The sequence below is a fragment of the Puntigrus tetrazona genome, chromosome 19 (assembly GCF_018831695.1).
Source record: "Puntigrus tetrazona isolate hp1 chromosome 19, ASM1883169v1, whole genome shotgun sequence".
NCBI lineage: Eukaryota > Metazoa > Chordata > Actinopteri > Cypriniformes > Cyprinidae > Puntigrus > Puntigrus tetrazona.
In genome coordinates this window covers 5,920,527-5,946,562 of record NC_056717.1, presented here as the reverse complement: position 1 = coordinate 5,946,562, position 26,036 = coordinate 5,920,527, and the positions used below count along the sequence as shown (strand labels likewise).

The window sequence follows — 26,036 nt, the reverse complement described above, 5'->3', positions numbered from 1 at the left end:
GCTATGGAATTTCACTCCATTAATGTCTTGAAGGAATAGTGAAAAATGAAAATGATTTCATAATGTACTCAAGCCATCCTAGGTGAATATGCCTTTCAACTTACAAATACAATCAGAGATTAATTAACTCCACATTCATCAGTTCTCACCTTAGCTTCTGTTACATCTATGTTATACATCATACACCAGATGGCTTGAGGGTGAATAAATTATGGGATCATTTTTAGGTGAACAGTTCCTTAAATGATCACATCAGCTTTGGTACTAGACCTGGATCACTAGACAGAATCACATGAAAAGTTTTCGACCTGGGCCATCTTTTGTCTTTGTTCATCAGGGCTGAAACTGATCAGTTTCCTCTTATTCATGCATATGAGGTCATAAATGTACCACCGACACACACCACAGCATAAAGAGGGCAACCAGTACATCCTGAACCATGTTCTGCTTCCTGACCGTCTTCCTCAGTTGCCCACATCTTTTTGTTAGCGCCTACACACACTTCATAAGCAAACATTTACTTTCAGCCTCAGAACTTCATGCGATCACTAATATATTTACATTAGTTACATTTAAATGGACGTTACATACTGGCAGTCACAAGTGATTATGTCATGTAATGATAGGACAAGCTTAGTTATGTGTTGGGCCCAAAGGACTCTTGGCAGTCATGTCCTAAACTTGGCCACACTTGCAGAACATATGGGGGGCGGAGAACAAGGTTAAACACTGAGCATATGTTTTTGTGTAGAGATGGTTTATGTGCAGAGCTGCATTGAGAAGAATGTGAATTGCACAGTGAACGTACAGACCCCACATTTGAGCTGAAATCCTTATTTACCAGGGTAGACTAGGTGGAATGTCTAAAATAACTTTTTAATTTGTCTACCTGTTAAAAGCAGTCCTTATGCAACATTGCAAAAAAGATGGCAAGGGAGCTTAATCTCCCGTCACAGTCTCCACCCTTCACCGCTGCCTGCTAACTTCTCCCAGATGTGTATTTCAGTGCACTGTGGGTAACACGAGTTAAAACCCGTAGGGGTGTGTCGGAGCCTGCATAGAGAGCTCTGCTGAGTGTGCACACATGAAGGAGGGGCTTCCTCCTTTAATCTCTCTCAGGGTACAGAGAGAAGCCAAAAGCCATCGCTCCATTCATCCAGGGAAATTTGAGTGCGACGGTTTAAAGCAAACACAGACGTACTCTCCCAGGGGGCTCTGTCTGAGAGCCATTACCCCTGATTCTGCACTGTGGTGAACCCTTGAGTACCTGTGTCTGCTTTATATGTATATATTCAGTAATATATTCAGTTCACGTTAGACTTCCCTTTCTTTGTTCTGGTAGTTTGGTGATGTTATGGAAATCAACATTCTGTTTGTCAGGGTACTATATAGTCTTCTCATCGTGAGCTGGTTGGCCTCACAGACAAAGTATTGTCATGCAGAATTGCTTTCGCACTATCTGTCATTCAATGGTAATGCACATCACTTTATTCACTTATGTCTTCGATGGATGACTCCCACCAAGAGCATTCTTCACCAGCACGACAGTGACAGCAAGCACAAATAATAGAACCCAGACAGGAATTTGGGCAGGGTGTTTTGTAAATAAGAAAGTGGATCGTATTGGCAGTTTCTCCAGAACACACAGTAGGAAATGCAGGAGAAAATGGGAAAATAAATGGTGTTGGTAGGCATAATAGGCATAATGATTGGTCGTAAAACTCTTTTGAGTCTTGCTTTTATGAGCGTTTGTAAAAAATCCAACAGAACTTGAAAAGGGTCCCTTTCAGTGTGTAAGTTAACGAGAAGTGGGAAGAGATGAACAAAGGCCTGAGACCTCGCCCACTCCTCTTTCCCACACCCACCCGTGGGTGACTGAGGGGGATCGTACCGCTACGGTCAACTGATGAATTATGCTTCAAACATGTTGTGGGTCATCTCGGTTAAGTTGTGAAACAACTTCTGCATTCCTGGTTGAGGCACTGTGTGGTGGAATGTAGGGTTTATTTCTACCAGGCTCGCCCACCGCATCTCCAGTGACCCCTGACGCTGGGACCTGGCCCCTTCCCATGGAGCCTAGTCAGGTGACTGCAGTGCTAGGCACAGCATTGAAACATTACTTTATTCATTTGAGCTGTCTCTTTCTGGGTGACCTCATATGAGAAATTCTTTCTCTGCTTTCTCTGGGCAGTGTTACATGTTTGTAGGCCTTGTTTGTCTAATCTATATGCCTTTATCTCAACAGTGCTCTTATTTAATGCATCTTTTTGGTGGTTTTCTGTATCTCACTTGCAGGAGTGGTTTTTCGAAGGGTTTGTAACAACAGGACAAATGATTAGTTTGAAAATCAAAAAATACAGTTTTGCCCTCCAGTTAGTATTGCAGACAAGCCCACAACCCCAATTTGTATAAAATAATGTATAAAATCATGACTTGGGCATGTTGTTCATCAGCTATTGACTCAACATCCCTCTCTTTTTACTGCCAATTAATGAAGCCTCCTTGGGCAATATTATTGGATTTCTTGAACCTGTAGACTGTTTTCTGTCTGGTAGGCACTGGGCCATTCACTTTCCCTTAGAAATGTCTGGAAACAGCCAGCTGTCCTTTGATCACTGAGCTGAATTTGTTTTCCCATCATGCATCAGTGCAGTGAGGATTACTCTGTCAGAAGTAGTTTAGGCTTGGTTACTTAGTGGCTTGCTCTTACTCTCAGTCCCATTTGAGGTTAAAGAATCCACATTGGGCCTGTGCTGATACCAGCCCGTACAGGACAAAAGGAGGCAGAATGGAAAATCCAGTGAAGTCTAGTTTCTGTCAGGCTAACTTTAAAAACGTATTCATTGCCCTAACTCCAAGTCCCAGCTTCCAGGATGTACTTTGTATTTGCTTACTTACTCCTTTTGTATTTGCAAATTACACCTTTCATCAGTCCATAAGTTCCTACATTTTCATTAGATGTTAAAAGTTCTTCTCCGAAGAAGACAGTTGAGGGTGGACATTTGGAAAACAGTACCTTCCTAATGAAGGCCAGAGACAGAAACACTTCAATGTGTTTCCTATCAAGAGACTTGCAGTTGTGGCTGAAATTCCAGGACATAATAAAAGCCTGTCTGGACTCAATCAAAATAATCAGGCCGCCAAAGAGCCAAACTAAGAACAACTGTGGCTAGATGCTTTGAGGAAAATTCGGAAGCTTTGTAAAATCATTTTTAAAAATTGATTGGAGAGTAATTGACAAGCCGGGCATTTTCTTGCCTGCATTTGCCTGAAAACTCATGCTGGGAAGTCAGTTAAACTTGCACTGGAAACCATACTTTATTTCCACAATGAACAGTCCAGGTGTGGTTGCTGTCAGACTCAACACAGGGGGGATGTTTTTGAAGCAAGTTATGTTCATGTTCAAAGAGAAGCCTTATTAAAACACTCTGTTATATTCATTCATATCATTAGCCTCACAAGTACCTCACCAAAGTAAGCTGTTCCTCGTCCCTATGGGAGCATTTCAATAATGCATTTCTGTTTTAAGATGCGTCTGTCGGACTTGTGATCACACTTGATCTCTTAATCTACATCTTAATCTTCAGTAACATGGGGTTCTCACAGAGTACATCAGAACAAGCAGATATCGTCATCTCTGCTAAATACCTTCAATAGAGGCCATTGTGTCACTAGTTGAGGGTATGTTTTTGTAGTGATGGCCTCAAAGATGGCCTCATGTTTTGAGTTAACTTGTCAGAAAAAGCATGGTACATCGTAATCCTTGGAGCATCTGAGGGTTATAAACCATCTAGCAGGTTTGATTAGATTTGCATGCTTGTCCTCATCACCTTAATATGAAGCTGTACTTTCCAACAGCACTAAGGCTGAAGTTTAACAAACTGATCCAATCTCTTGCTTTACCATGTTTGTATGCATATTTGAGGCTTCAAATCCAAAAGTATTAACAGTTGTCCTTGTTTGCTCTTGCAGAAGAGGTTGACTACAGCAACTTCGGCACCAGCACTCTGACCCGGAAAAAGAAGGCAGTGGTCACTCTTCGCAACGACCTAAACCGTAAACGGCCCCACATCCACATTGGCATGCCTCAGGATTTCCGTCCCGTGTCGTCCATTATTGACGTGGACATCCTTCCTGAATCTCACCGGAGAGTTCGGCTCTACCGGCATGGCTCGGACAAGCCCCTGGGATTCTACATTCGTGATGGAACCAGTGTCCGTGTCACACCTCATGGCTTGGAAAAGGTCCCAGGTATCTTCATTTCCCGTCTGGTACCTGGAGGCCTGGCCGAGAGCACGGGCCTGCTGGCTGTCAATGATGAGGTCTTGGAGGTCAATGGCATCGAGGTGACAGGAAAAACTTTGGACCAGGTGACTGACATGATGATTGCAAACAGCCACAACCTTATCGTGACCGTGAAGCCGGTGAACCAGCGCAACAATGTGGTGCGCAGCAGTCGTATCTCGGGCAGCTCGGGTCAGTCATCAGACAGCAGTGGTTCAGTGGGATACCCCGCCATCACCGTTCCCACTGGTGCCACCGCCATCTCTCATGGCTACAGTCCAGAGGATCTGGAAAGTGACGAGGAGTCGGACATCGTAATTGAAAGCAACATGAAACGGCCATCACGGCGCTCCAATGCCTCGGTGGCTTCAACTGCATCACGGTCCCAGACGCAAACGACCACCGTGACCCCTCCGAGTCCTCCTACACGACCCCAAACAAGACCGCCATCCACTGTGTCCACGGCCTCTTTCCACTCTCAACCCAGCTTTAATGGCACAGTGCACAGTAGTTTGAGTTACAAGTTGCAAAAGGACCTTACCCTCCAACACCATCCCTACCACAGCAGCAATCCTGCTATGCGGGAGAGCAATGGCAGCCTACACAAAATCCTCAGCAGTCTGAGGACAGACCCCCGCCACAGCCTGGTTTTACCCAGAGGAGGGGTGGAGGAGGATGGCACAGTCATCACTTTATAATGCATACAGTCACATAAAATCCAGCCCTCCCAGAGACTCTGCCTTTCAGCCTGGGACATCAGACCTGACCTTGAACCTCAACAAACTTTAAGGGTTTGGAAAACGAATAATTTAACAGAAACAATATCTGCAATTTTATTCTTTTAAATGTTTGCTTTCCCTGTGTTGTAATGTCAAAAATGTTTCAGATTTAGTGGTATGTGTCTCTTTTTCTAAGTGGAGCCACTTTTTTTAAAATCTTTGTCTATCAGTGTTTGTCAGTTCTTGTTTAGAGGTTAATTTTAATCAAGTTACCTAAATATCTCTTGGGACCAGAAAATTGGGTTTAGACCTGTGCGTACTGTTGGCTTCTGTTTACGGTTTGTATGTAAAAACCCTTGCCCTGGTGTAATACACAAGCCAGTTGCATTATGCAAATGCCAAAATGAATTTAAACTTAATCAGAAACACAAGCTTTTCTTTGCCTTGCCCAAGTTAATAACTGAATAGTATTATTAATTTATCAGGATGATTTTTAGTGATAAATATGTATCTGCTGTATGTTTAGTACTATTTGCACTAAATTTACTATTTAGCAGATATCATCAGAATGTTGGTTTTCAAATATATGAATATGGCTTGTTTTTTAGAAATTGTGGAAAAATGTACATGATGATCAGACAATATGCTGACTCCATTATGTTGACTTTGGTCTTGTAAGGTTTCATTTGACTTGGTGTCTGGTTTATTTGACTACAGTGGGGTGTAATGGGTCATCACATATAGGTATTTCACACTTAAACGTTTCTTGAAGACCTTTTGACTTCAGGAGTCCAGCGGAATGCGAGTCTGTTGGTTCTCTCTGTGTTTAGTCCGTACACACATTTTCTGTCACCTCACTGTTAATGAAGCATAACCTCTGACCTCCACTCAAATCCCCACAAAAGAACAGAATGCTGTCTAGCAGTAGTCAGTAGTAGCCATCTTTTAATGGCTCTTATGTTATTGCAGCCAGTTAAAGGGATAGATCATCCCAAAATAATAATAAAAGAAGAAAATCAATTACTCATTATCAGGTTGTTTCAAACATGTATGAGTTTCTTTCATGCGTTAAAAGAAGTTTTAAAGAACCAAAGAGTTGTTGGTCGGTAGCCAATGAATTCCATAGTATTTTTTCCCAGTCAGTGGCCACCGTCAACTGTTTGGTCACCAACATTCTTTAAAGAATCTTCTTTTGTGTTAAACATGAAGAAACTCGTACAGGTTTGGAACATTTGAGGTCGATGAAAGATGATTTTGTCGAGACCTGTCCCTTTAAGTCCAGTCAAACTTCATGGATAGTCTAATATCATCCTGTTATACAGTGGAAATGCACAGTTTATACCCAGTAATTTTGTTTATAGAGAGAGAGAGAGAGAGAGAGAGTATGTGGAATCATTTTTGTATATAATTTAAAACCACTGTGGATGTACGTTCTTTTGTTTTTTGTTTTTTTTTAGGTTGACTGCATCATTTTTATCTACTTAAACAAAGACTTACCTTCATATCCACCATTTTTGTGCCTTACTGCCCCTCCTTCAGACATACTTCACTCAAACAGACTAAGTATTTGGATCTGACCACTGGAAATATTTTCATTTTGGTAAAAGCAAGGACATGGTACAACACGTGCGCGTGCGAGTCCGAATACATTTGTTGTGAGTCGCCATCTGCTGGTCACTGCCTGCACTGCGTCTCTTTGGCTGAAAATCACGTTCTTTTTTTTTTTGCATTTAATACTTTTTCTTTCGCATCACTGTTGATGGCTTGGTTCGTCTGTATGTGTATCAATTAACAATAAATAAAATGCAAAGAAATCCAAAACAAGACGAGCTAAAGAGCACATTACTAAAGAAAAAGGGTACAACATATGTCTTAAGTCAATGGTGTCAGGACAGTTTCAGTGTCATATTTATGGTTTAAACAACAAATGTCAGTGTCGAAATGATCCTCATGGTAGGATATATGAGTCAGGCAGTCAAACCACATTTAAAATTGTAGTTTAAAGCCTTTTCAGTGCAAAAAATACATGTGAATATTGTCTATATTGTTTTTACTGATGTCAGTCATTTTTTTAAAAAGTGCATAATAAAATTCAGAGATGGATAAAGTGCATTTAGTTGTTTTTTATTTTTATTTTTTTTATGATAAACGATCATACGAATCCGCACACAACATCAGCATACAACACATTCCTTTTGTTTGCACACATCCTATTCTATTCTCTTTCACAAACAGTTGTAATTAAATAGTAATAAAACAGTTTTAATTAAATAATTTTATATGTGATCCTGGACCACAAAACTAGTCGTAAGTAGCAAGGGTATATTTGTAGCAATAGTCAAAAATACATTGTATGGCTTAAAATGATCATTTTTCTTTTATGCCAAAATAAGGATATCGTTCATATTCCATTCTGTAAATTTCCTACCATATTTATTTATTGCACCCTCAGATTCCAGATTTTAAAATATTTTTTCTCCTCTTATTTGGTCAGCTTTCAGATGATGTATACATTATAATTTCAAAAATTTGACCCTGAAAAAAATACAGTAATTCACAGTAAATACTAAAGTGTTTTTCAACCATACTGTAGTAAAGTACTTGAAATAATTTGTTGTGGTAATTATAGTTGCTGTGGTAATATAACAACTGTAGTAATATGATATATTTACCCAACCCAATACTGTACTAAGTTTATTATATTACAAAACACTAGTTTACTCTAGTAAACTATACTACAGTATTACAGTTTATCAGTTCATGCATGCTGTAGCATTAACAAAGCTGCAAATACGACAATATATACAGCATAATACATTTTAAAGTGTATAGATATACAATAAATAATTACATAATATAAAACGAACGCTTTTACATAATCTATCTACTGCGTTTTTTAAGTTTGACCCTTGATGTCACATGACCAGCATGTGGCCGGGCCCTTCTGTGACTGGCTGTTAAAGCCGCGCATGCGCACACGCCGCTCCGCGTTGACTTCCACATAAACAAGAGCAGCGCAGCGGACAGCGGAACATGGAGCATCGCTTCGATAGGGCGGCCGCGGTGCTGTCTCCGCTGGAGGAGTCCAGCGCGGAGGTGAGCAGGGACAGCGGCATCGTGTCCCAGAGCGCCAGCAGCCTGTCTATGGTGAGCGAGGCCCTGAGCAGCGGCACCGTGTCTCAGAGCCCGAGCTTCGGCGCCGCAGTGGCCCAGAGCCCGAGCTCCCCGGCCGGAGCGACCCAGCCGGAGCAGACGCAAGACGACGAGCTCCTCAGACACACCGCCATCACCTACTCCGCTTATATCAGAGCCAACGCGGAAGAGGAGGTAAGGAAACAAGAAGGATAAGAAGGATGCGCCTGCTTAACATGCAATAATGCCCAAACACCAACACACACGCATCAAATACCAAATCAATGCACAATGTAAAGAAATGTATTATTAAATGATATTATATATTATTACACTAAGTTACTATGCTTGTTCTTCTGATATATATATATATATATATATATATATATATATATATATATATACACACACACACATAAAAATATATATATTCAGAAGAACAAGCATAGTAACTTATATATATATAAAATTGTGTGTATGTATGTGTATATATATATATATATATATATATATATATATATTATTTAAAGGGTAAATTTTGTGTTAGGTGTTTTTCTTTGTTTTTTGCTGTCACACCATAGGCACAGTTCAATTTTTTTCCATCAACAACCAATATATTGTACAAAAATGTGTTATTTTTATGTATTTATATATATATATATATATATATATATATATATATATATATATATATATATATATATATATATATATATATACAATGAACTATAGTAATAATAGTCATATAAATATCTAAGTATTTATACATGCAAATGTTTTTTAAATATATCCTGCATGTGTGCGTCTGAAATGATACAAAGAAACAAAACTAACTTGAGACAGGCTAACTTCAGAAGAACCGTGGCGACGTCTCCAAGATGCTTCAAGAGACCTACCTGACTGCTTAAAGCACAAAGGATGGTCAAAACAAATGTTGCTTTAATTTTTCTAATAGAAGTTAATTCATAAATTAAATTTATGACAGTACTTGTGACATTTACAGCATTTTTACAGGAGTACAGAGAACTTTTAGGCGTACCGTAGCTTAGCAGGCAGGTCTCCTGAAGCATCAGCGTGTCTGAAAATGGAAACACACAGTGAGTGGGTAGTGTTTCGATATTGGTGCCGTTCTGCTCGTCTAAGTAATTATGAACTGATAAATTACATATCTTGAATGCCATCGAAGTATAAAATGACTCCCATGAGTATAATATCAGGTTCCTCGAATAACACTTTATAATGCTAATTGTAGAAATGCATGTATGTAGATAAAGAGAGTGAAGTCTTTGGCCTCTTTGTCGCCATCTAGTTTAAAATCGTGTCATTGCAGTTCCTTGCCGAGTTTTGTGCTCCAGCAAATTATTAATGTTAACAACCCCAGTCTTGCAGGACTATGAGTATAGTGTGTGTTAGCGTGTAGATTTAACTTTCTGTACAGTCTAATCTCTAATTGCCACATCGTTCGAATTTCATTCAGAAAACCTTTTAACCCAAAAAGCGAACTATGCTCCCTTCAGACAGATCTCATATTTTAAGCCACGTTTGTTTGAGAAGGCACGCGAACCCGAACACTGTCAGATAATTGAAGTCGGTTGTTTCGATTAAAAAAAAATAAAAATCCTGCGCTCGTAGCGCTTCTGCTCTGTCGGAGAACTCGAGCCTGGGTTTGGCTGTGAACTGTTGCAAAACTTTTATGAAGCTTTTTATAGAATTGAATGGAGAACAATATTAAGACATTTAAAACCACTGTCACTTTGCTTGGGAGTGGCTTTTTAAACGAAACGCTCTACAAAAGCGGATCGTATCACAAAGAAACGTGACGTCCGCTGGCTTCTCCAGCTCCTTCGGCGACGCAGAATACAGGAGAAAGTTTTTTGATGGCCGACTAAAAGTCCGTCCTGGTCTTTTTGGAAACACAGCGTAGTCACTGTATCAGGCCTAATGTGTTAAGTGTGCTACGGGATCAAGAATAACCGACTCGCTCTTGTGCTGCTGACTTAATTATGTTAAATTACTCACACACGACCGCTTTTTAGATGCTTTACGGCCTTTTAAATGGCATTATATTTAGAGTATATCATGTGTTTTTCTTGATGCTCATCATTTGTTTGCCCCGCAGGTCCTGTGCTTGGAGAAAAGCCTGGAGGAAATGCTTACAAGAGTGGATGAGTTTGTCGGTATGCTTGATATGGTAGGATCAATATTTTTTTTTCTGCCGTTCTTTCCCGTTGTCTTAACTCATTACAGAAGAAGGCATTCAATGCAAAGCCACACAAATGTTTTTTAGTTCGGCATGTAACCACTGAGCAGTTTTGTTAGCTAAAACGATATTTGAAACGCGTTTTCGTCGGTTAAATGAAATGGGTTTAATGTAGAGCGAAAGTAAATAAAGGAAAAATAACAACAGAGTAGAGAAAATCTATTTAGAAAAAAGCAAAATTAACAAAAAGTCCAATATTAAAATAAAAACTGGTAATAAACATTTATAGTAGTATTTCAATCCAATCCAATTTCCAAAAATGTAATACTTGTAGGGTTATTAGATTATATTACATTTTGAGATACTTTTTAATTTATTATGTGATGTATTATTCTTTATTTATTGATTCTCCCTAATTCTTCTTTTTCTTTAAACTCCCAAACTCCCTGCACCTCCTTCAAAAAAGGAAAAAATTGAGATGTAAAATTTAACCACAATGATTGGAATATATATATATATATATATATATATATATATATATATATATATATATATATATATATATATATATATATATATATATAGTACATTTATATATATATATATATATATATATATATATATATATATATATATATATATAATATTTATATATATTTTATTATTTATTTTTTTATTTTCTTTTGTAGTTTTATCTCAGTATGGTATGGTAACATTATTAAATCTATGTGAAAATGTCTATATGTTGTATATTGTTACCGTATGAAACTACAGCAAATGCTCAAAAGCGTTATCTAGATTCTAGAAAAAAAAAAGTATTCAAATCCGTTAATAATGGCAGAGATATATATATACACACAAACAAAAATAAATACAATTTGCAATTTTACAAATCAAGAAACTTTGCTGTTGTACAATCTCAGAAATAAAGGTACAAAAGCTGTCACTTTGAAAGCTACACGTTGGTACTTAAAGTGTACATATTTGAAGCTAATAGTTACAAAAGTGTACTTTTAAAGTTGTACCGCTCCAGTGACAGCTTTTATATCTTTATTTCTGAAAGATATAAACGGGCGCAATGATATTACGCAGCACCTGAAATAGCTGGGCACTACTTTCAGGCTCAAAATATCTAAACCCTTTATCTGTTGATTCAGTGATCAAGCCCGAGGTCAGCAGAATGGATTCAGAAGCTGTAAAAGTCAGCTGTTCAACCCTAGGGGATTTGGAAACGAGCCTATTTTCAAATAAAGCCCCTGCTTTAATAACCAAAGGTGTTGAACCTGCAAAGACATGACCCTTTTTTTTTGTTTTAATAGATTCGAAACGACACTTCGCAGGTGGTCAATGACAACCTGCCACAAATACAGAGAAAATCTGAAGAGATGAGAGAGATTTACCGAAAAATTGACAAATTGGAGGTAATGATACGATTAAATGCTATCGTTTCTCCGTGATGAAGAACGGGCGAGTCGTTGTCGTTTCAACTGTACGCTCTATTCATCAGGCCTTTGTCAAAATGGTTGGAGCCAATGTGAGCGCAATGGAGGAACAAGTAACTCAAGTCGAAGGCGAAGTCGGGACCCTGCCAGGCACCTTCAAGAAGTTCTTCCGCACAATGGCCGTAGCGGGTTTTTTAAATGTGAGCTCTTTATATATATACACACACACACACATGCAGTACATACCCACCATATTATTTTTCATACTTTGAAATGTATCACCGGTTACAAAACGTCCTCTTCTTTGATTCCCTACAGAAACCTGCTAGCCCAAGAAGGCAATCACAAAAACATCAAGAGCTTCCCAGTGTATTTAGGACAGACGACTACTTCAAACCTCCGTCTGAGCAGTAAGAGAGACTTTACGAAGCGCCGATCAAGACCAGGGTTCTCCGACATCAGCAGCGCGGCCTGCTTTCAGACGCAAACACCCAGGATCGCTAACACGAGCATTTCACGGTCACTTTATCTGCAACTTATTCAACGAATCCTGATCGAAGCCAACTGTTATTTTAGTAGGCGGTCTAATGGCAGCTAGTTTTATAACAAACAGAAGCTTTGGTTTTAAATGACTCGTTTGTTTGGGGGTTTTTTTGTTTGTTTTTTTTCCTGAAGTGCCTCTCCAGGAAGTCTGACGCCGTTTCTTACAAATGGGAAAGCATGTCCGAAAAATGTCAGAACATTAGTTGAAACGTTTCTATGATTTTTACTCCTACTTGTACATAGTTTTACAGCTTTATAATTTTTTCGCCCTCGGTCTTTTCTTCCAGTGCTTGAGATCTATTTGCACTACTTTCCCTGTTGCTATTTATCACTGATCTATCTTATTAAGGTCTACAAATTGGTGTCTGGCACATGTTGATGACGAATCTGTGATGAATTCACGTAACCAGTGTAAAGGACTTTTGGTTATTATGTAGCATTGAGTGCCGCACTCCTCAGCCAAACAATCGCCAAAAGAAACATTGTTTGTCATGGACTATTTACTTTTTATACTTAAATGTCCATGGACGGTTGTGTTATGCTACTTGTTACATAATTGTGACTAACGATTGTCTATTTGTAATAAATTTCCAAATGTAGCCTATCATAAAGTGACTGCGTTACCCATCAAATGTTTCTAGGGCTCCCCTGAACGTCTTTGTAGAAAGTCCGATAGAACAGTTTAACAACTTCAGTTACATAAACGCATCTCTAAAGACACAAGAAACCACTTAAATGAGCGTTCATTCATATTATATTGGTTATAAAAGTGCACAAGTATATATTTTTTTTACGTTTAAGGAACAGATTTTCTTAGTCACAACAACTGCAGGCCAATCTACACACTTAAGTTCACCAATTTTGACATCAGCATTTAAGTCCAAAACTTACCTTAATAAGAAAAAGACACCAATTTGCTAAATTTTTCTATAGTTATAAATCTAAAATAATACCAAAAATATTTGATGTGCCTGAAACTCACAGGCGTTTTTCCCCTCAAATGATGTTTATTACAGTCCATACCATAGGGGAATCATTTATACACTGAATAATGATGATGTTAATAATAATAATACCTTTGTACATGTGGGTGGAGGTTTATAATAGTGATAAGTTTGTTTGGCCAACAAAGTTTAATGCAGCCTGTTTTTAGGTCAAAGTGTGCTAGTTATGTTATGCTAGTTGTGTGACGACTTTTGCTACTGTTAAGGAATAAGTTCATTTTATTAAGTGTATGGGTATTTTTGTATGTATTTTGGAGGTGAAAATCAACAAAGTTGGGAAGAAGACGAAGTGGGCTAATTATTGGTAAGTAGTTAGCGACACTATTGTTTTTTTTTAAAGTGAACACGCTAAAGAATGAGTCACTTTAAACGATACGCGCATCTACACGCTACGCAGAAGGGTCACGTCACGGCAACGTCGTTACGTTTGGACCAATCAGCGCCAGGGCGGAAACGACAAGAATCTGCAGAAACACCGCACGTGTGTTTCATCAGCCGAGCATCGCCGAAGAAGAACGGGAAGCTCTCCCATCTCAACCAACGTAGACCAAATCCAGCGTCTTTTACAGGCATTACTAGGTAGGTGCGATGGAGCGTATGCCTTTAATATGCTTATATGCCATCACAACACGTAACGGTCGGCTAGCTGTCCAAGTGTCAAATCACAGCCGCTTTTCCTGCTAACGTTGTATATGCATTACAGCTGTAATAGTGGTATTTTAAATGTAATAACCTAGCATATGTTACCAATATACTTCTTTGCAAAAGTCCGGTGGTGTAGTAAGGTTACGAAGATTGCCGTATTGCCGATCAAGTCAGCCACGTGAGGACCGGTTTTACCGGTCAAGTAGCCTATATTATTTGCAGGATAAATGCAACTATTCCTCACAGAAAACGTTACATTAGGTTCGTTCTCCAACTCCCCCAGAGTTAATAAATATTACCGTTTTGAAATCCATTCAGTCGACCTCCGGGACTAGCGATAGCACTTTTAGAATAGCTTAGCATAGAATCCAATTAGACCGGTTAGCATCGCTTTCAAAAATGACCAGAGTTTCGACATTTTATTTTTTTTTTAATTTATTTTTTTTTTTTAGAAATTGTCTGTTTTGTAGTTACGTCGTGTAGCAAGACCGGCGGGAAATTAAAAGTTGCGATTTGATAACTACTAAACTCTCGCGGCAATGCCATGAAGAGTGAGACCGTTTCCAGAAAAAGTGGCGTGTTCCTTTAAGCGCGCGCGCTGACGCAACTAATTCGGTTAACGCCGCTGCTGCTGCTAATGATTAGCGGCTAACGATAACAGCTGTCACTTTAAAGGACGAGGAAACGTAAATGTGACTTGGTGGACAACTGTGGGCAAAACTTTCATTGAAGTTTTTATTCGGTTTGTGCAGTGCTGCTTCTTAAAGCGTAAACGGTGTATTTCAGTGAAGTTAATTGTCAAAGCACTGTGAACTCTAGTTTTCTTAATATTTACAAAGGGCAATATATATATATATATATATATATATATATATATATATATATATATATATATATATATATATAAAAGAATAAGGGCGAGTAAAAAAAAAAACATGATCTTAAAGCTGAGCTAAACGGGTAGGTTTTACCGGTGTGTCTGGATTCATCAATGCCAGTCACTATTTTTTGGCAGTGTTTTGCCAAAAAGTTCTCGGCCAATCAAGTCTAGCTTCAAATACATGCACTGGATGTCGATCAGATTTTTCTGTTCAGAAGCGAAAGCGTTTATGAAAGAACTGTAGGCTATGAAAGGCTTTTTTTTTTAACAGCATGCTATTAAATATTTGAATGACCTAAGATTAATGACCGTTTAGAAGAACTAATTGGCTAAGCCCTGATGAGCTGATAATTAATTTATATTAGTGTACACGTGACTTCGACGCAGCTTACAGTGCCTTTGTGCATTTAACTAGTTAATGGGGGAAAGTGTTCTTTAAAGTGCATTAAAATTATTGTAGGTATTTCGAAGTGCCCACGATAGTGCCGCTAGATAACCACAATCTCAGAATACAGCTCTTGCGGTCTTGAATTCATGTGGAAATACTTGTGCATGATTACTTTGTTGATACGTTTTTTGTTTTGTCTTCTTATTGGTCCGCCTGATCAGAATGTGTGGTATATGGGCCCTGTTCGGGAGCGATGAGTGCCTTTCGGTTCAGTGCAGCAATGCTATGAAAATCGCTCATCGTGGACCGGACGCTTTCCGCTTCGAGAATGTCAACGGCTTCACCAACTGCTGCTTCGGCTTCCACCGCCTCGCCATCGTGGACCAGCTGTACGGCATGCAGCCCCTGCGCGTCAAGAAGTTCCCCTACCTTTGGCTCTGCTACAACGGCGAGATCTACAACCACACCAGGGTAAGTAGCTTAACCTTTAGTTACGTTCCTGCACCATTTTTTTTTGTTCTGATTACATCCATTCATAAATGTTTCTTCCACTTTTGGGCCTGATATTCAGCGCTTGGTAGATTTACAAAATGTATTCAATTTACCAAACACGCATTGCGCGACGAGTTACATTTTTTGGTAATAGTTTTTGATTACTTGCTATATTCTGACATATTTTTTATTATTTGGAGGGTACAGGTATTCGTTTATTTATTTTACATACTGCGGTACTGCTGACAGCTCTTATATCTGCTCATAACTTCTCCAAACTTCTCTTTCTAGATGAGGAACCACTTTAAGTTTGAGTATCAGACTAAAGTGGACGGCGAGATCCTTCTGCACCTGTACGATCGCTTTGGAATCGAGAAGATGGCCTCCATGCTAGATGGCGTGTTTGCCTTCATCTTGTTGGACACGGCTAACAGGAAGGTCTTCTTGGGCAGAGACACGTACGGCGTGAGACCGCTGTTCAGACTGCTCACCGACAACGGCTTTCTGGCCGTCTGTTCCGAGGCCAAAGGTATAATCAATTACAGAAAACTACCGTTTATGGTCTTTTTAAATACTGGATTACAAAATGATTTTAACCAGGTTTGGGCGATGTAGCCTCAATTATATCACGCTGTTCCAAAAATACTTGCAATGGTGATATTGACCATATGCAAAAAAAAAAATTACAAATTTAAAGAACTGTTTTCTTTTTGATTGCAGCATTATACAGCAAAAATAGTGGCCGGTTTTGGGCAAGTTACTTTAAATTAAAAATTGTCATAATACAAAACAATTGAAGTATTTTTATTTAACACTTTTAACATTCTAGCAGACATTATACCAACAAAATAAGATGGCAATATATAAACTAATATTTTGTGGCCAGTTTTGAGACCTCTTGCTGAGCAGAAGGATATTTTTAAAAAATATTATAGATCCTAATTTGAACACGTGTGAACAATAAATGTATTAATAGATCTGCTGTTATCATAGTCTTTTTATAATTTTTTAACAGAACAATAATAATACATTAATGAACATTGATGGAGCTTGTATTGTGACAGAAATCTGCAAGTTCTCCAGGTTTTTTTTTTTTGTTAAAATTTATTTATAAATTGTTCTCATTACTAATTTGGTAAGATGCACATATAACATGCCTTGTTTAAAAAAAACAAATGAGCAGCTGCCGAATGCAGATTTCTGTTTCCGTAAGCTCATGCAGCACTGTTTGAACACAGGCAGTTCATTAAAAAAAAAAAAAAAAAAAAACACGTTCTGCAGTGTGTTTAATTGTTGAAGGGCATTTTAATCATTATACAGAGTAGACTATTAACCAGAAACCATCCCTTCCTCTTCTCACACAAGACATGCGATGCAGTAATAAACAGTCTCTGGCTGTCGCTGCTTGTAATAATTTTGTAATAATTTGATTGCATTAACGTTTTTGTTCGGTGCATATTATTCTGCCTTTTTGCTTTTTTTTCGGCAACATTTGATACATCCATAGAAATACACCATCAAGCCGCTCTGTCATTAATATCACTATATGGCACTTTTTTTTGGTTCTGTATTATCGTGGCCGGTATGATATGGCCCAGCCCTAATTTTAACAGCATTGTTATTTATTTTATCCAAACAGGTTTGCTGGACCTCAAAACCTCCATGTCCACTCCTGCAAAGATCACTCCCTTCCCACCGGGACACTTTGAGGTGTTTGACCTGAAGACCTCTGGAAAAGTGGAGTCTGTTCAGATGGATCGCTTTCACTGCTGCACAGAAGAACCCAAGCATGCTGCCTACAACATCCTGGAGGGCCTTGGCACAGGTAGGTGCCATATTCAGCGTAGCAGTAGTGTGCATCCATTTTTAACCCTATTTTACCAACTAGGACAAAGTAAAACTAATTCAAACTTGTGTTGAGGTGTAGTCACAAGCCTAATTACGGCTACACCTCAACACAAGAAGTTTGAATTAGTTTTACTTTCTGTCTGTTGATGTGCCAACAATACAGCCTGTCACTCAGGTGAAAAGTATGTAGACACTCTTCTGAAACTTGCAGGTGTGTCAGTTTTCGATTAAATCTCACGATGAAATGTCGTCTGCTGCAGGAGCTTTTCTCAGAACAAACAAAATAATCAAACGTTGACAGTCAAATTTTTTCTTTAAATGTGAAAATAAAATAAAAAAATGCTAAAATAAATTAAAAAAATATATATTTATTTTTAACCAGTTAAATGAAATGACCAAAAATTAATGAATAAAATGTTATATAATATTTTATGTCTGTCTTGTTTTGTGTGTATATGTATATGTATATGTATATGTATGTGTGTGAGTTTTATTTTCCTGGAGTAGATGGATGAAGTTGCTTCTAGAAGCTCCCCATCTCTTTAGCACACATCTGTCCACACAACCATGTACTGTGGTGTCGATCTAAAGAGAAATTAATTCCTTTCTTTTCATCAGGCTTTGAACTGGAGACGGTGAAGAGCAACATTAGGATCCTGTTTGAAAGCGCGGTAAAGAAACGCTTGATGGCTCACAGAAGAATCGGTTGCCTGCTCTCAGGTGCTTGTGCTCATTTGGTGATTTTTACTGTGATTTATAGTTGAGTTCCTATGGATTATTTTCTCACGTTCAGCCTGTTTGTGATGGGGGTTTTTTCCAGGTGGTCTCGATTCAAGTCTGGTTGCTGCTACTCTTGTGAAACTGGCCAAAGAAAAGCAGCTCCCGTATCCCGTCCAGACATTTTCCATCGGTGCCGAGGACAGCCCAGATGTTGCTGCCGCTCGCAAGGTCAGTGACCCCGAGCGTGAAGCCTCTCCATAGCCCGAACGCTTAAGTATAAGAAATGTTAACTTCTTAGAGACATAATCTAAGTCTCTTTGATTTAAACCATGATAAGAGCACATTTTAATCTCATCAAATGTCACCAATAACAATCAAAAATGGTCCCTCACGCAGACTGTACTTTAAAGACTTGCGTTCTCAACTGTTTGAGAAATGAAGCTTTGTGCTCATGTGTACTATCTCTGTCATGCGGCACAAATCCAAATATCCCGTAATGTTTTTCATATAACGTATGAATGCTGAGCTATTATTTAAGGCAGTACAAAGCGTTCCACTCATAGGATGTTGCTTTCTGCCATTTAAGTTTCCTTGCGGTTCGTTTCTGTGTTATGCTTAATTTTTTTCACAGAAAGTCGTCATAAGTCATCATTCTTGTTTATCTGCTAACTGAAAATTAAAACCTCACGGCGCTGGTGGAACAGAGTATCCCGTCAACCCAGTTCTAGACACAAACGGCCCCGTTATTTCCATGATGCAAAAACGTCCGGAATAGAGTTTAAAAATGGAGTGTAGCCTACAGTTTGCGCTATGGATTAGCGTCTGTAAATATTAAGCCCCAAAAATCAATTCAAACGTGAAGGCTGTGTGTTCTGCAAGTCTCTATGTGAGTGGATGTCTTGTTCATGTGATCGGTAGCAGATGTTACACCTAGTGTTCTTTGGCAGGTGGCGGCGCACATTGGCAGTGAACACCATGAAGTGAGCTTCACTCCTGAGGAGGGCATCCGTGCGCTGGAGGAAGTCATCGTTCACTTGGAGAGCTACGACATCACCACCGTGCGTGCCTCTGTCGGTGAGTGCACAAGTTTGAACTAAAGGGAAAAACAAATGTGAAATAGATAAAGTTCAAGACAAGTTTTGTATTAGCTTGTCCACGTAATGAGGGAGACGCACTGTAGTTACGTTTAAGAACAAATGAATTTCTCTAAGTGTTGATAAAGCTCTTTGTCACCGAGCCCGTGGAGCTAAGCTCATCACCATACCTCTGCTCATGTGACCACAGGAATTCTCTGGATTAGAGAAACGGGAAAACTGCATCATCAGCGCTGCACCGCTTAGTTGGTTAGCAGGACAAAAGACTCGGGGAAAGGGGCTTTTAACTGTCTCGTTATTAAAAAGGCTGCTTTCAACTGCTTGGGAAAATATATTTATACATTTCTCTTTTGTACATTCAAGAAGGGTGAAGTTTCATAAATGTTGGGGGGGGGTATATATGTAGATAGAGCCGTATAGAGAAGTAGATATAATACATTTTTACTGTGGAGTCTGAACTTAGTCACTAGATGGCAGCGGTGTGATGACAGAAAAAAAGAAAGGACGTGATCTTTTGGTTTGTCCTCAGGAATGTACCTGATATCAAAGTACATCCGTGAGAAGACGGACAGCGTTGTGATTTTCTCAGGTGAAGGTTCAGATGAATTGACACAAGGATACATCTACTTCCATAAGGTACGTGTTAGCATATGATCAACTTAAAACTAGACGTTACGTCGTTGGACAATTCATTTGCATTTTACCTTTAAATATATTATAGTTTCAATGTATATTACATTTTTGACCCACTACAATAGGACTGAAGCACACTTTTTATCCAATTTCATACTTTTATGGTCTTTGAAATGTACTGCCAATACACTGACGTACATTTTAGCCAAGTAAACGGGATTTCTATTTTCTACTTGCAATCAAAAGCACCATCATAAATGTGTATTTACCATTTAATGTTTCAAAAAGTAATATTGGAAAAAAAAGTACTTTGTGGTATTTAGTTAATCAGTACCTCAAAATAAGCATCATAACTTCACTTATCTGTCATTTGTGTCGAGTGAGTTTTTACAGTCATGTATATGGTGAGAACGTTTGTCCGTGTCTCTTGAATCAGGCGCCGTCACCTGAAGCAGCTGCTGAGGACAGTGTGCGTCTGCTGGAAGAGCTTTATCTGTTTGACGTGCTGAGAGCGGACAGAACCACAGCCGCACACGGGTAAGACCGCATGTCCTTTACCTCACCTAGTCATTGGGCTTAGCGAAAAATACTGAACTTTTTTTTTTTTTTTTTTTGCCTTCGTTAGACTGGAGTTGAGAGTGCCTTTCCTGGATCACAGGTTCACAGCATACTACCTCTCTCTGCCTGAGGAGATGAGAGTGCCTAAGGTGGGCTTTCCTCACACCTTTACTGATTTATCCGTTCTCGTGTCCGTTCTTGCTGCAGCTGCTGCTCTTCCCGTTTCTAATTTAATTCTTGGAGTTGGGCATTCGACAAACCTTTAAGCCTGTGAAGCCGGACGTATAAAACGAGCGGATTGGAGTTTTTGTAAAAATGAAACTTTACAATTTAAACAAGTTTGCATGTGTGTTTCTTCGTTGGGGGTCTCGTAGGGCTGCCCCCTGATAGTTGACTGTTTGTTAGTCGACCAAAAACCTCAATCAAAGCTCACTTAATCCTAAAATAGACTTCTCCTTCATTTTTTGGTCACATGTATATACATGCGTAATGCATCTGTCAAGTTAGTAAAGATTAAGCATTTGTTTGTGTGCGCTCATAATAACAATATGAAACTAACGAAAGCGAACAGGGTGCACCGTGTCTTCTCGGTCTGTGAACTTAAGCGCGAAACAGACATTAAAAATCTGTGACTTAAACGAGCCATTTTAAATGGAAATCAAATGTACTTGGATTATGTAATCTGCATGAAAATTGCTTATTTGTAGGTCCGTGTCATCATAAACGAAGAAGTTTCTGTAAGCCCACTGAATAACTTGTCTGACTTGCTCAGGACGGTGTGGAGAAGCATCTCTTGAGGGAATCGTTTAAAGGGCTGAACCTCATCCCAGATGAGATACTCTGGAGGAGGAAGGAGGCCTTCAGTGACGGAATGACTTCCATGAAGAAATCCTGGTACGCCAGTCTTCAGGAGCACATCGAGGATGAGGTACTGCACGCGACGCTGAGCGCTTTTAAGCCTCTTCCCCCGTCTTCTCGTCTTTTTAAGTTCTCTGTTTTTCCTTCAGGTGAACGACTGTCAGCTGGAGAAAGCCAGTGAGAAGTTCCCTTTCAATCCTCCCACAACCAAAGAGGGCTTCTTCATAAGGACGATCTTTGAGAAGCATTACCCCGGCCGCTGTGAGTGGACCCCACATTACTGGATGCCCCGCTGGATCAAGGCCACAGACCCCTCGGCCAGAACCCTGTCCATCTACAAGCCCGATAAAGACCAGTAATCCCATCAAGCCTCAGACCACACAACTACAATGTTGCCATTATTTAAATGCTTTTTTTTTTTTTTTTTTTTTTGCCTTATTTTCTCTGTTCCCTTTACTAGACTATCTTTTAGGGGTTTTTTTTCCAAATAGAATTTATATTCGAGGTATTTTTCGAGGTTGCCGTGTTACTGTATCCTCTTATCAGGTTATAGGTTTCTAAAATATAGAAATAGAGCTTTTCTTTTCTCTAACCAAAACAGGAGTGGGCTAGCGTGGCTTGTTGGTTAAAATAAATTGCACAGTAATTGTTTCTTGTAAAAACAGACAAATTGTCACAACAGTCAAGCTATGGTGACCTAATATGATGTAAGTTCAAGTCAAAAACACAGAAAGCTTCTTAGTTTGAAGTAGACTCCATATTCAGTTATCCTGTCACATTAGTAAGGAATATATACAGTGCCGCTCAAAGGTTGGGGATCGCTAGTTTTTAAAGAAGCCCTCTCCAAATCCCAAAAAGATGCGTTTATTTGATGAAATACAGTACTGCTGTAAATATTACTAGTTGAACACATTTAATAATTTGCTGATGCGAAGCTTAATTTTCAGCATCATTACGGTTTTCTTCATAGTGTCCCGTGATCCTTCAGAAATCATTCAAATATACTGATTTGCTGCTCGAGCAATTTAAGCACTTATAGTTAGGCTGAAATGTAAGTAGTAATGTTACAAAGTTATATTTCCCAAAAAAAAAGAGTTGCCCTTAACTTCTGAATGGTAGTGTACATGTATTTTGGGTTTACTGGTGAATGAACTAATAATTGTTTTTATAATATCTGGACTGAAAACCTTGGACTATGCACTTCTCCTAGATTCCTGCAGTGGGACTCCCACTTTAATGATTGTATTTGTGTGCTAATTGACCCAAGTAAATTATTGTTTGGCTATTTAAAACATTCCCGCTGCTTTTAAGCAGTTATTTATTCTCCCCCCAACCCCCCTTTTTGTATGTTCTGTGGTGCGGCATCACTTTAAACTAGAAATGTGCTCTGAATTCGAGTAAAGGATGGTGCATGTAGTGTGACTGTTTAAAGTTTTAGACTTTAATGTGCAACATTCTGAGCTATCACATTAAACGATCTGGTCGTGGTATTGATGAAGCCTTTCGTGATGTGTGGGGATTTTTTTAGTTGTTTGTTATTTCTGTATAAACCACCTTTTGAGAGGATACTTGAGGCTCCCGAGGGCCTGCACCGCTCACTCAACGATACGACAAGGAATTAAAAGTTCCACCAATAAAGAAAATATTTTTAATATCAAGCTACAATCACACAGATATCAAGGTAGCAAAACCTTTGCTCGTAGCGGTGACAGGACATGACATCACACCCGGCCCGGCGCTATTAAAACAACATCATCAGTCACGGTGAAAACACTATGAGGCACTATGTATCGAGCACAAATCTCTGAGTATCTTAGAAAGGACACCGCTTCGCTTTAATGCTCCACAACACCGGGAGAGATGTCGTGACAGAAAACACGTTTGATCCTTTTTAAAAAGAACTGCCACAGGTGCGAGTCGGCCATAATACCACAACGCCAAATCATTTTTATTTCTGGCCTGAATTGGAAAAAAAGAAACAAAAGTCAGAATCGATGAACATCACAGAATGAAATGATCCTTTAGGAAGCGGATGTGACCACGCTTTTATCCGTTAACGCCTCTTGTCGTAGATCTGTACTGTTCCCCATTAAACGAGTCTGTGGAGCGAGAAGGTCAAGATTACAGGTCATCATAACACACATTGAAATCACTACTAGTTATTGTTGTTATTATTGATTAAGCTGCTATTATAAACCTTATATAGAGGTTTTGCCGTTCCTACCTGGCTCCTCTTGGCTTCTTTTACCCATCAGCCCAACAAAAGAATTGATTTTATGCCCTGGTAGACAACAGAGAGACAAGCGAGAGTTTAAGATGCTGTATGTAGAGGGAGGGATGAATAGACATGTGTTTATACGCAGCGCTGTTGAGGTCTAGAGTGCCGACTTGATTTGATTTCTTTTCAATCGCTTTATTCTACTGTGAAAACGTAGACCTTGAGGTGAGTTTTGTATTAAGAGGGATGGTGGGTCTCTGAAACTCTTCAGTTTCCATATTTAATAAGCTGCGACCGATCCTGGTAAACACCTGCAAGGATCAAGGATTTGTAAAGCTTAAGGATTTTTGCAGAAACTTGTTTTTTAGGGGAGAAAAAAAACTCTAAGCGTCTTCGTGTAATCGTGTGTGTTAATCTCTTGAAGGGTTTTTATGCGAATGCAAGCGTCTAGTGTGGAGATCACTTACTTTTTCGTGTGATCTGTGCGTTTGCTGTGGGGGAGGAAGAACGAAAGAGATGGGAGCTGTAGGTCAAAACCAGTATAATTCGCTTAAAACATCTCAAAATCCTGAATCTGAGTTTTTAGCGTCGGGTCTTACCGGAGGACCGTTTCCCCATCAGACCGATGAACTGATGAGGTCGGGGTTTCCTCGTCATGCGTCTTAGTATCTCTCTGAAGGGATCCGCCTGCAGCCACTCATCCTGCAAACACGATTTATTTATGGACCGTCAGACAGGTGCCACTCGCTCTGGAAGATCGCTGGTACACTTTCACACTCGGCCCGATGCGGAATTCGCCTCGCTTAATGGTCGTTGGCCTCGTTTTTTTGAGCACAGAAATGCACTGCGAGATACAGCAGTTGCAAAGATGCGGTTTATAAGCACAAAATGCATGAAAGACATAAGTGCTTGGCTGTCTTCCAACCCGCAATGTCAAAGTGGAAACGTGTGCTCCATTCAAACGAGCAGTTCAGCACTGGACAGCGACACGAGCCTATTGTTCTCCTAAATTTTACACTGTGTATATATATATATATATATATATATATATATATATATATATATATATATATGTGTGTGTGTGTGTATACATATATATTGGTTGAGTACTAAATTATTGAATTTAGTCCTCTTCAGTACCAAATATGCGTGTCTCTATATCCTCCCAAATCCTTAAAAACAACGCGCAATGATATGCACAACCACTTGATAACTATATAATGTTGTGCATAGGTAGTAAACAGTAATTAATTAGCAATTGCAATGCATTATGCACACGTCAATTATAAACTCTATGAAGCTGAGATGTAATAAAAAATAGCGTAATGATATTTATATATAATATAACTAGCTTCAACGCTATCAGTATCAGTGGTTAACAGCTACCGCGTTTTCAAAAGTAGCCACTTTTTGTCTCTTTTGAGATTTAAAACATCCAAAAAAACATTCTAGTTAAAAACTAAGTGATTATTATCAATGTGATTATTATTATCGTTGTTGTTGTTTTGCAGTTATTAATATATACTAAATGCAGTCAGTGCAGTGAGATTAAAAACAAAAACGAATGCGCAATGATTTTTGTTTTGGCATGCCTACTAATGAAAGGTCCTTAAAACCAGCCCTAAAACTGTTGCGCTAGATTTTGTTTAGTCTAAAAAAAAACATGTCCGGTCTCAGTAAAAGAAGAAAACCTCACCTGAACCTGATTGCTGCCCGTCCAGTAATCAAGGTCTTCTTGGACCCAACTCTTCTCCGAAAACTTGGCACAAAACAAGAAAAGCCACCGCAGCCGGTAAAAGAAATTTCATGTTGCACCCAGTAACTCTCCTCTTATTCTTTCCCCGGAGCTCTTTAAAGAGTAAATGTGGATCTAAGCCGCGTTTCCTCCGCACGCAACAAACAGTTGTTCACTGCGTCCTGCGCGACGGGACTGACTCGCGCGCGCGCGCCTTTATAGCGAAGCGACGGGGAGGCGACGGCTTCCTTCCGACGCTTAAAATCGATAAAACAAATAAATGTATTAGTCAGACCGCTTCAAAAACGCGCAGTGACGAATGGCGCTCGTCTGTTTAATATTTCTCTCTCATTGCTAGAGGAAGCAGCCGAAGTCGAAGCGCTCGCGGTTCGGGCGGTCCGTGACTTTATGCGCTTGATTAGTATGTAGACCGCAGACAGGTGACGTTATGATTGGCTGATTCGACGCAGGTTTCGCGAAGTCCCGTAGCGAGGACTTATTTTGCGTAAAAAGGGGGTGGGGGTTGAGCAACTCTAGAAAGGTCTTGGACGCGCGCAAATAAATGCAACTAAACAGGACGCGCCGGAAATACAGTGCTATGTCTCGACCTTCTTAAAAGTGCCCGCTTTTTGTTTGCACGACT

At 39.3% G+C, this 26,036-nt stretch overlaps 3 protein-coding genes and 1 pseudogene across 4 annotated transcripts in view; 3 read left to right on the top strand and 1 right to left on the bottom strand.

Annotated features, from left to right (window-relative positions):
* pard6gb (par-6 family cell polarity regulator gamma b) overlaps positions 1-7,113 on the top strand; it is a 31,122-nt gene extending 24,009 nt beyond the window's left edge. The window contains exon 3 of the mRNA XM_043218358.1: positions 3,973-7,113. Coding sequence (XP_043074293.1) covers positions 3,973-4,982 — 1,010 coding nt within the window. The 3' untranslated portion in view covers positions 4,983-7,113. The remainder of the gene's footprint in view (positions 1-3,972) is intronic.
* Positions 7,114-7,978: 865 nt separating this feature from the next.
* Positions 7,979-12,931, top strand: bloc1s4 (biogenesis of lysosomal organelles complex-1, subunit 4, cappuccino). The gene is made up of 5 exons (XM_043217639.1): positions 7,979-8,330; positions 10,255-10,326; positions 11,655-11,756; positions 11,843-11,977; positions 12,096-12,931. The coding sequence occupies exons 1-5, from the start codon at positions 8,037-8,039 to the stop codon at positions 12,189-12,191; spliced, it is 699 nt and encodes a 232-aa protein (XP_043073574.1). The 5' UTR covers positions 7,979-8,036; the 3' UTR covers positions 12,192-12,931.
* Positions 12,932-13,735: 804 nt separating this feature from the next.
* Positions 13,736-22,938, top strand: asns (asparagine synthetase). 2 transcript variants are annotated; one of them, XM_043217637.1, is made up of 12 exons: positions 13,736-13,903; positions 15,459-15,708; positions 16,021-16,258; positions 17,369-17,554; positions 18,196-18,297; positions 18,398-18,525; positions 19,245-19,371; positions 19,921-20,027; positions 20,461-20,561; positions 20,650-20,731; positions 21,355-21,510; positions 21,590-22,938. In XM_043217637.1, the coding sequence occupies exons 2-12, from the start codon at positions 15,460-15,462 to the stop codon at positions 21,797-21,799; spliced, it is 1,686 nt and encodes a 561-aa protein (XP_043073572.1). In that variant the 5' UTR covers positions 13,736-13,903; position 15,459; the 3' UTR covers positions 21,800-22,938. The 2 variants fall into 2 exon arrangements, with proteins under 2 accessions (XP_043073572.1, XP_043073573.1); XM_043217638.1 differs by lacking the exon at positions 13,736-13,903 and adding an exon at positions 14,543-14,711.
* A 680-nt stretch (positions 22,939-23,618) lies between these two features.
* LOC122323649 lies at positions 23,619-25,829 on the bottom strand (annotated as a pseudogene).
* Between the last annotated feature and the right edge of the window lie 207 nt (positions 25,830-26,036).

Excerpts from the sequence above, each read along its gene's own strand:
- bloc1s4 (XM_043217639.1), top strand. The coding sequence starts at position 8,037 with ATGGAGCATCGCTTCGATAGGGCGGCCGCGGTGCTGTCTCCGCTGGAG. Across the intron at positions 10,327-11,654 it reads TTGTCGGTATGCTTGATATG|ATTCGAAACGACACTTCGCA; the intron begins GTAGGATCAATA and ends TTGTTTTAATAG. Across the intron at positions 11,757-11,842 it reads GAAAAATTGACAAATTGGAG|GCCTTTGTCAAAATGGTTGG; the intron begins GTAATGATACGA and ends TCTATTCATCAG.
- asns (XM_043217637.1), top strand. The coding sequence starts at position 15,460 with ATGTGTGGTATATGGGCCCTGTTCGGGAGCGATGAGTGCCTTTCGGTT. Across the intron at positions 20,562-20,649 it reads AGAACCACAGCCGCACACGG|ACTGGAGTTGAGAGTGCCTT; the intron begins GTAAGACCGCAT and ends TGCCTTCGTTAG. Across the intron at positions 21,511-21,589 it reads AGGAGCACATCGAGGATGAG|GTGAACGACTGTCAGCTGGA; the intron begins GTACTGCACGCG and ends TTTTTCCTTCAG.